This window comes from Lytechinus variegatus, chromosome 3 (assembly GCF_018143015.1).
Source record: "Lytechinus variegatus isolate NC3 chromosome 3, Lvar_3.0, whole genome shotgun sequence".
Lineage (NCBI taxonomy): Eukaryota > Metazoa > Echinodermata > Echinoidea > Temnopleuroida > Toxopneustidae > Lytechinus > Lytechinus variegatus.
In genome coordinates, this window is record NC_054742.1 from 72,897,563 (window position 1) to 72,908,437 (window position 10,875).

Consider the following 10,875-nt stretch of genomic DNA (forward strand, 5'->3'; position numbering starts at 1 on the left):
AAAAATGTTAAAACGGCTGTTTTTGACTCGCCGTACGGCCGCCGTAGAACAAATGTGACCATGGTATTAATTAAACCATGGACTAAACTCAAATCCACTAAATTCAGTCACACAACAACAAGTTGAATTGAACCAAAATAAAACTGATCCGAAAAGCATTACACTGAAAATTCATAACAAATTAATTATAAAAAAAAATCGATTTTAAGAAAAGTCACATTTTCAGGTTTTCTTCAACAAAACAGTAATAATGTCCACATCATGTTCAGTATGATATCATGGCCAATGATTTCACATTCATTCATTCATTTAATGGTTTATTCTATAGACATGCATCGCAGTAAAAACTGAATTACACATGCTTTACAGGGTATCAATTAAAAATACATGTTTAGAAAAATACAGAGACAATTAAAATTATTAACATACATTTGCACAGTAATTTATTGATAAAGATGAATAAATAACAGGAGAATGCATACGATAGATTGATAAAAATCACTCATAATAAAAAAAAATAAAAACACAATAAGTCAATGGTAATTAAAAACAATTCAAAATTTCTAAGCATGTAAATAATATAGTAAAAGTTTAAGAATTTTCAAATAATTTTTTTTATTTGACTTTAACAAAATTTAGAGATGTCGATGATATTGAATTCTCCATCGATTTTGAAGATACTGATTTCATATCATCCACGATTATCCCGACTTATTGGAGTAAAATTAAATATTTGAAAATTCAAACGATATTAACAACATTCAAAGTGTGTGGCCTAGTAGATTCCACATTAAGGGGCCAACCCCAATTTAAGAATTACAGTGTATTTCGTGGGATAAAATGGGGACTTCAGGGCCGGGGTGCATTTTTTTTCAAATGTGTCCAGTAAACATTTGGCACTCTCAAAATGTTGGGCAACATACTGTCCACACAACGATTGGTTAACCATGTCCATGGGTAAAATATGGGTGGTTTTTAACCAATACTCAGTAGTTTTCACCCAAAAAGCACACATTATTGGTTTAAATCTACCCAAAATTTGATATAAAGTTTTAACCAATGATGTTGTGTGGACAGAATGTTGTCCTACATTTTTAAGAGTGTGCATAATTGCATGGTTTTGATATCAATTTTTTTTTCACAAGACATGCACTATTACTAAAACATGATAAAGTAGCAACCGCAAGGGAACACTTATTACGCAAAGCTTAAATATAACTAAAATATATTTAATCACTTTCTCACCTCACATTCGATTTCGATTAAATTTTCAATGTTTTTGAATTATTTTTCTTTATGTATTATAATAAACTTTTTGGGGGTGGATTTGACCTTTTAATTTGTACTCTCTCGCCCAAACATGATTATCTCAGCATCTCAGTTTGAACATAAATATACAATACAACAATGACGCGCTTCTTCGGGAAGAAACAATCTTCACACGTAAATATATACGTAACTTATGTTGTTTTATTTAAATCAATTATACATCTTCTTTGTATAAATTACAAATATCTGAATAAAATAACGAATCTACAATAGCTATATTTTATTTATGCCTGAAACAGGAACTGACGTATTTCATATAATAAACTCTATCATATAGAAGACAAAGAGCTGAACTGATCAAAATATACAAAATTTCAAAAGGATTTGATCAAATTGACCTAAACAACTTCTTTGAGATTGATGTTTATGGTAGAACCAGAGGTCACCGCATGAAATTAAGAAAAAAAATATGCAAATTGCAAATAAGGCAAAATGCATTTTCAGTTAGGAGTATAAATAACTGGAATGCTTTACCAGAGGAAGCAGTTTCTGCATCTAGTGTCAATATGTTCATATCAGCTACTGAGAGGCACTGGAAAAACCATCAACTAAAGTTTTTACCCTATACCAGAAACTATCCAACGTGACAAGGGGCAAATAAGCTATATGCTTAACGTCTCTACATCCAAGTAAATCCAAGTAAAGTAAGTAAGTAAATATTTGACTGTAAATAGGTACCTACTCGGAGTTAAATGAAACTTCACTCATCTTATTTCTTTAATCTTAATACAATACAGCTATGTATCGTACGTTAATCCTTCTTAAACAGTGAGTTATAAACGGGGAATCATCTCTTTCAGATTTTCAAAGAATACGTGTTACTGCAAACTCCCGCTTAATTAATTTACGACAGCAAAGAAAAGAAACCCACATAGGCCAATGCCTAACTTGGCAAGAGAAATCATCATTCAAATAGGCATTTCTTGAATTCCCTCTTCTTAGAAATTTACACAAGATATACTCTTGAATAAGAATAAAATTGTGAAGCCTCTCTCGTCAAAGCTATTACAATAATGAATATGTATATTTTATATCATAGTTTCTGCATATATAAATAAAATTAAGGAACAATATAACAAAATTTATACAGGGAAAATGATGCATTATCAATTGACTAGAATAGAAAAATACAAAATAAAACAAAGATAATCAATTGCACACAATATTCACTACAGTTAAAAAAAACTGGAAATGCTACTTCAGTTGTTTGTTTGTTTGTTGTTGTTTTTTTTTGGGGGCGGTAGGAGGTTCTAAACGCTTGGATCTTTTCCAACAGGGGGATGCTCCGTAGCCACATTTCTCACAGAGACTGCTCTCGTGTGGAGGTCCTCCATACCCGTCGTCATCTCCATAAAATCCTGGACGCTTCAAAGATGTCTTTTGAGGATTCCGAAACTTTTTCTCCCTGCACGCAGTAAAAAAAAGAATATAGGCATACAATAGTTTCAAGGATGAATCACATGAATTCACTTAGGCTACGAGCAGATGGTCTAGCTACTACTTCCAACATGGACTTGGCCACGGAGGATTATCTGTTGTTACTGCATGCTGTGACAATGCTTAACACCCCCAGTGACATATCCTCCGTGGATAGGTCCCGACTTCCCAGATAAGCTAGTACATCACATATAGGTCTGCGTTACACTTGTACCAACTTTGTCTTAGTCTCACTTGCCAAGTTAGTATAATTTCCGATTCGTAGTGTCATGAGTGTAGTATATTGTAAAAAAATATTGGGTAAATTTTATACAACCACGAGGTTAATTATGTGTCCAACCAATTTTGGGCAAGTCTTATACAGTGCGGGAAGCATATTGTCCAGTAAGGTTAAAAATAAGCAACAATTACTTTAGAATGGGCAAAATTTTTATCACACTGGATAAATAAAAATGCCCAAAAGAAGTGTCCAATGACTGGATACATAATCACCCTCCTGGAGCACTTTTACCCAATATTTTTTTAGAGTGTATAGGTTTCACGGTGCATCATGTATCTTTCATGGGCAAGTGTAATAATTGGTCCTGAAAAAGACACACAATCTCGACGTTTCGACAAGAGTATTTGTCGTCTTCATAATTATTGGTATTATTGTTTGCTTTTTCTTATAGCCCTGTTTGTCAAATAAAAAAACTTGGTTCAGCAACAGTTCATTATCCGCATTAGACCAAGTGGATATTAAAAGACATTGTTTTTAAAGCCTTATACTAGAAATAATTAACAGAAAATGAATCAATGTATAGACTATGAGGCTTTACCGTATAATCTTCCGTTGGTCCTATTATGATCATTAATGTACCCTGTATCGCATAGGGCTATGGCACCCTGTAGAGTATTTCCTACTTTTCAATATTTGCCAACACTCGGTCCTCGGTAAGGCGGTCCTTTTGAGGGCCAATTCGGCCAAACATATGCCCATGGAAGATAGATTGGTTTGGTTTGGTTTATTCACGATCAAAGAAATATATAAATATAAACAAAATATACATTGTAAGACCAAATTATTATAACAGTATCATAACATAGATAATGAGTATTTATAAAACTTATACATATCGTAGGAATGACTCGTTCCAGATGGGCTAAAATATAGCTCATCTATATATAGGTCCCTGATAGATACATGATGATGCACCGTGAATGGGCCTATGGGCAATACCAAAATTAGCTGTTTAGTAGTAAAAGGATTAGATCATGAGGGATGAGGCAGAAAATCGCAGGGGAAATCTAACATTTTAAAGGCTGGGGTGGTCGTTCTTGTTGTTGACGCACGATTATAGGTCAATATCAACTGTCCTTAATTCCACAGTTTGCCTGTGGACGATGATTAATAAAAATGATAAGAATATAATAATAACAATATTGATGACGATAATAATAAATGATAATAACAATAATAAAAATATTAATAATAATGATGATAATAATAATAATAATGGTAATGATAATAGTAGTAGTAATAATAATAATAATAATAAGAATGAAATTATGCTATAGGGTCATTATTTTAGTTATAGTTTTAATTTTATTTTTGTTCTGGTTTTATTTATGCTTAATTCGAGTCATGTTTTAGTTCAACGAGTAACTTACGACACTACTTCAATTTTTTTTGCTCAGTTCCTACTGTATATTATTATTATCAATGTAACATTACATTTTATCAATTTATTTCTTGCAATGGTGAAAAATAAAGCAAACAAACAAATAATAATAATAATAATTACAATCATCAAATGATAATAAATGACTTTTTAGTGCGATATCAATCTATGACTGCTCAAAGCGATTCATATTTTTTTTCTCAAATATTTTTAAAAATACAACAGTGAGTCACATGACAGGGGCAGCGCCTGGATAGATATGTAGGGGTCAAGGGCAAGACGATCTAACATTAGCCTATCATATTTTTGTGCACCCTGAGTTTTGGAAATATTGACTTTTTAGTATGAAGTTACTGAAGCTACAATTTTCTGTTTTATGTGGTTATTTTGTTTTTGTTTCGATTTGTATCTTTTTTTTGTTATCCTCTGTTTTTTTTCTTGGGGAGGAGTTAATTAACTACTTGAAAAATTATTAGGGGAGATCACCCCATTACCCCCCCCCCCTTTGGCGCTAGCTCTGAATGACACATTCAGTTGACGTTGTCCCCATGCATGAAAAAAATGTTTCTCATTTTGGCCCTGCTGCGTATATGGAGAATGTAAATGTTATTTTATTTTTATTAAAAAAAAAAAAAAAAAAAAAAAGACGCATTCAGGGCCGTATAGTCATTTCTTGAGGGGTGTCCTTTTCAAGCCTCTGTGCTTATGACTGTCCCCTCCCATGTAATGATTGTTCTGATATATTTAAATATTGTTAATTCGTTTTATGTTGTATGTTCAATTGTTGCATGGAAATAAAATAATCAATCAATCAATCAATGAAAAAAATAGAAAAACTTTTGAAGAACCATATACAAATGAACGGTTTGGGAAATGGGAAATACTTACATTTCAAGCGCCTTTTTCACCATTTCTCGAAACACCGATTCGTCGAATTTAGGTTTGTTTTCATGATCACATTTCTTGCACTTCTGGTTGTAGATCTATATATATTCATATTAAAAATAGGGAAAATAATACCTAGAAACGTAAATGTATTTTTAAAGAAATGTATATAACCTACATAATTTGTATACATTGCATCCGCGAAGAATATTAGGTAACTCGTTTCGAAAGTAAAATGTTCTTATTTCAAATTTTGAAGAATATTTACCTGCGTTACGGTTGTATAGCAGGTAAATGTTGTTTGTTTCGTTAATGTTCGTAAACCTTGCAGGAATGCATAGTCAATGGGGTTCGAAGCCATGGGGTTTGAAACCTCCGTGGAATGTATAATTACAAGCGCATTGGTGCATTGGAGCGCGGAAGAATGGATAACGCCCGGTAAGGATACGTTGGGTGTATCATTCTAGCTTGTTCTCTTCATAATAATCTGATAATCAAATTTAAAGGGGGGTTTGCAAAAGTCTTTCACAGTTTTCCAGAGTCTTTTGCTCATCGAGTTTTATCTCTTTTTTTTCAACTGGTCTGACTTGTCGCATAATATAGGGTAAGAGATCGATTCATGTGTCACTAGTCGTCGGGCAAGCTATATCCGTATATTGTGGTTAGATAGAGTCTCTTTTATGTATTACTAATTGAATGAATAAATGAAAGAATGAATGGATTTAGGATGCGTGAGGATTTTACAGAAATTATAGAACAGACGTATTGTAACAATGAAATTTTGTGGTTTCATATCAAATTTTGTAAAGACAAAATTGTATTATCACTTTGTTTATCTTATGTAGGCAACTGAAAACTTCTTGGAATGAGCTACCAAAAAAAAAAAATCAGAAAGAAACCATCAAGGTCAAGTTTTCGTAAAGCTGTTGTGGAACATCTGTTAGAAAATTAAAGACATGGGATTTGTTACCTCTTTAATGTGTTAGTCTTTGTTTAATTATGTTATATTACTTTACAGACTGTATTTAGTACATTCACAATATATAATGAATAGTTCATTTTAGTAACAAGTTTAGAAACATATAAAGGGGCAAGGGTGGCCGTTTCATAAAGCTGTTTGTGAGTTAAATATACACCAGCCCGGAATCTATAATATATGTCCACACCAGAGAAGTGTTAGCAGCACCACCGGCAACACCATTTTCGTTTTGGTCGAACCTTAGGTAGGTGTTTATACAACACCAATTGATTCCAAACTGGTGTTGTTTCGATACTTCTCTTTCATTCATTTATTCAGTCAGTCAGTCAGTCATTCGTATACATGGGTGGATCTCCCAGGGGGATCGACGTGTCCCCCCCCCCCACTCAAAATAGTAGGGGCCGGGGGCCGGACACAATATCAAATGTCCCCTACTATTTGTGGTCTTTCATGATAGTAAGAAATCCATCATTCAAAATTGAAATAAAACATGTATTTTAGGACCTTAGGACGAGATGTGACCTTATATACTTTTGGCATGATAACCTTTTTTTTTTGCTTGTCAAATTTTCCAGTCCCTTGTCCCCCCACCTTTTGGGAGCCTTTTCCGCCTCTGTTCGTATAGGTACAAGATAAATTACAATTACCCTAACTATCCTCTGTCTCTTCAGATCGATGACAGCATGGGCTTGATTTGTGTTCCAGGACCCGTCACAATCGGACTTGGAACACGTGATCCTGGAGAATCCCCGCACTCCTTGTCTGGAGCTTCTCTCTCGAATGAAGTTCTTGGAGATACCTTTATCAGCCATGACACTCCTGATGATCGAACCGTAATCCATGTTGGTTTGAGGTTGGATAACTTGTTATTAAGACTGAACAGAATAGAACAAATTTGGTGGAAGAATGAGATCGGTGTCTGTCCCGGAGTGAACAGGAAATACATCAAATATTTCTCTTTAAATGCAAAAGATTGTCTAGCCGGTTATCTAGTCCCTACAATTATTGCAGGGATTTAAAATATGGACTAGTTAAGGACCAATCGAATTTGGGATTTGGTTTTAATCATAAAGATTCATTTATAAATCTCAAAGGATTCAAATTCAAATCTCTTTAGATTCAAAGTAATCTTTTAGGATTGAAAGTACATCCCATTACAGTTTACCTGGATTTATTCTAAATCCCCGCAATTTAGAGTGTCTTCACACTCCTCTCGGAGTGATTAAAAAAAGGGGGGGATATCAAATGGATTTCATGCATTTATTATCTATAATTTTGTTTCAGAATATATAGGCCCTATATAGATTTGGCTATGATATATGCCCTATTTTCTGTACCTTCCTTGTCTTCTTTCTTTCTATCCCATCTAGTTTATAGGCACAGACCCTAATTAAAACTTTGATCGACAAGTTGGCCTCCACGCAAAGACTAGCACATATGAAACTGAGAAGGCCTTCAGTACACAAGGCATTATAGGCTGCACGTCCAGACCCTTTACTCGAGTGAAGGGTTTGCACATCAGACCGTGTCTATATAATGCACAACGTACGCGTTCATGGTGGGGACCTCTTGGTGTACAAATGAACTAGCATCAACTAGGGGCCCGTTTCATCAAAGAGTTACAACTGTTAAAATTTTGCCATTATTGCAAGTACCATGGAAACCTCGATTCTGATTGGCTGATGATGAGCCCTGTTACCACGGTAGCTGCCATAATTGCAAAATTACAACAGTTGTTGCTCTCTATGAAACGGGTCCTCAGTAGTCTGGTTTTTTTTTTTCAAACTGCTGTTTACCCCATTTTGATCATTTCCACTTCCATCAAGTTCCATGTTGCTCTATTTATACTCAGTGCTTTTTTTTTAAAATGTAAATCAGTTAATTTGCATTTGAGTCTACTTTACTTTTTTTCATTATGTTTGGATGGAAATGAAATTTAAAAAATGAATTTAATCGCATTTGGGTAGGCGGGGATGCTTTCATAACATGTGAATGCACTCTGCATCTGCGGGGAAAACCACACACGCATATACGCATGCGCATATAATATCCAAGCAACATAATTAAGTTATATTCGTCACGATAAACAATAAACAAAAGGTAATTCGCTCCAAGAAAATACTACTATGATATGTCTGCTCAGTAAATTCTGCTCTATTCATTTCGAGATAATCATTTTCAGCCCGGAGAAGGCCTAGATATTATTATACCCCTTTTTGTCACACAGAGAGGCCTCCGCCATTGCATGAAAGATAATGTTGCGCATTAAACAGAAGCAAAAGAAGGAAGAAGTGAGAAGGAAGGAAACGACAGAATTCAATTTTTTTCAATTCAATTCTTTTATTTCATTTCCATTCAAAACATAATACAAAGTATAAAGTAATACAAATCAAGTACATTTTTACAGAAGGGCATTCTTACTTCGTAAAAAAAAAAAAAAAAAAACAAATAGTATAATACAGAGCATAAATGGAAATGAGGGGGATCCACTAAAAGGCAAAGCTTGTAAAGTGTGGATCCCCTTGGAAATGAAGTATAGTCGACTTATTATTATATGCGTACTTCGTTGTAAAGGATATGTTGTGCAAGACAGAAGGAAAAAAAAACAGAAAGAGAGAGAGGAGAAGATATGACGAAGGCAATTAATCAGGGGCCGCGGAAGCGGGGGGGGGGGTGCTTCAGCCCCCCCTCCCCCACTTTTTTTCAAAAACCATGTACAAAAGCGTAAAAATGACCATATGATTGTGATTTTTGGCATGGTCAGCCTCCCCCACTTTTAGCTCAGCCCCCCCCCCCCTGTTCCGCGGCCCCTGATTAAGACAGGACAAGAGAAGATAAGAAGAATACGATAAACAGAGAAGGGGAGGAAAATGGAATATTAGGTAAGGGATGCATGACCACAGACCAGGGGCCCGTAACACAAAACTTAGCAATGATCGTAGAACATTTTTCTGTGATTGATTCATTGCATTGACAACAATGTACATCAATCGTGAAGGGTACGATCAATCGCTAACATATATGATGTAGATTCGTATCTTAAAAAACATTTAGAAAGTAAGATGCTTAATCTACAGTAAAAATATATATTATATAGGCTACTAAATGTATAAAGACCGTTCAAGGAGGCAAATGTATGCATATTTTTCTTACCTTCGAAAGAGAGGAATGAAGCGGTAAGTTTGCTGATACAATTTTTCCAAGCGTGCCCAACGAAGGAAATATTCGTTCTGTGGGATAAACTTGACTGAAATAGACTTATATAGATTATTTACATGAATTCATGTTTCTTTGACATGCGTACTGCGGTCGCTTGGTGGGTTTTCCCTGTATGTACGTTTCATCATGGGGTATAAATACTCACCTAAGTGTCACCACCCCCCCCCCCCCAGCATAGAGATGAGGCAACGTAATTATATGCCCATGTATGGAGAGCATGCAGGGGGACCACCCCCCCAACGATTCTTAAAGGAAGTAAAAAACATTAAAGAACATTAAGTGTGGATAGAATAGTGTGCTCACTCTGCTGTCTCTTGTAAATCTACACAAATCCCTTAGTTTCCCGAAGAAAATCAACTTTAGGTCTTCGGGATGACCATACAGAGGAATTTTTGTCAGGATTTTTTTTCTCAAGTAATTATAACCTCGAAATTTACCAAATTTGTTTGTAACTCTGGCTCGACCTCATCTGGAATACGGGAACATCTTAAATGGCATGTGAGATTAATAATAGATGCAGAGAAAGTAGAGAGGTGCAAAGGACGGAGAGTATTCGCATGATTCCTTGGAAGCGTTTGCATTTGGGTCCAGCTGACAACTTTCCTTGATTTTGATTGGCCGAAAAGCACTGTTACTATGGTAACTGTCGGATGAAATCTGATTTGTAGGATAAAACTACGATCCTTTCATGAAACGCTACCCTCAGAGTTTCCAGAGTTTACATTATGAGCAACGTCTATAGAGAGACTCAATCTTCACTCACTGTTTTATAGAAAACAAAAGGGGGAGGGGTAATGATCACTGTTTTTCTAGATAGTGTTTGTCAAATACCCGAATTAAATACTAGAAAATATACAATTAGTCCTTCATTTCCGTACCTGATCGTCCTGATGTCAGATGAAATGAAAATTTGGGAATTTCTAGTAACACATTGTCATGATACCAGAAGAATATGTCACAAATTCATTCTTTTTACTAGAGGATTATGTATTACGCACACTGCATCATTTGTGTAAACGTTTGTTCTTTTATGTGCACAGGGACCGCGTTCATTTTTAACGGCCATATAGCACCTGAAGCTTCGTAGACCAGAGCAACAAGGTTCTTATTTATTAACACGGTCCCGTATGTGTGTCTATCATGTTATAGTATTCACGAAGAGTCAACATCCAATTAAGAGCAAGACCAATGGGGAGATTTACAAACTAGACGATGAATTTGGTTTCCCTTTATTCAAACCTTTGAGGCTTTTTGGGATACCCTTTTCTTTTTTTTAAATCTCTATGTTTCATTATAATATTTTGTATATTTATGTTCAAAATAATATATGATATTTGCATGTTTTTAGTTGTATATAATATTGAA

General features: G+C 34.9%; 1 protein-coding gene across 1 annotated transcript; it reads right to left on the reverse strand.

The window, feature by feature from the left end:
• Positions 1-2,344: 2,344 nt before the first annotated feature.
• Positions 2,345-9,548, reverse strand: LOC121411894. Its single transcript, XM_041604781.1, has 4 exons — positions 9,445-9,548; positions 6,939-7,166; positions 5,316-5,410; positions 2,345-2,734 (listed from the first exon to the last, which is right to left on the reverse strand). The coding sequence occupies exons 2-4, from the start codon at positions 7,131-7,133 to the stop codon at positions 2,524-2,526; spliced, it is 501 nt and encodes a 166-aa protein (XP_041460715.1). The 5' UTR covers positions 7,134-7,166; positions 9,445-9,548; the 3' UTR covers positions 2,345-2,523.
• Between the last annotated feature and the right edge of the window lie 1,327 nt (positions 9,549-10,875).

Coding starts and splice junctions, on each gene's coding strand:
- LOC121411894 (XM_041604781.1), bottom strand. CDS start 7,133: ATGGATTACGGTTCGATCATCAGGAGTGTCATGGCTGATAAAGGTATC. Junction 5,411..6,938: donor AGAGACAGAGGATAGTTAGG/GTAATTGTAATT, acceptor GAATATATATAG/ATCTACAACCAGAAGTGCAA. Junction 2,735..5,315: donor GTGAAAAAGGCGCTTGAAAT/GTAAGTATTTCC, acceptor TACTGCGTGCAG/GGAGAAAAAGTTTCGGAATC.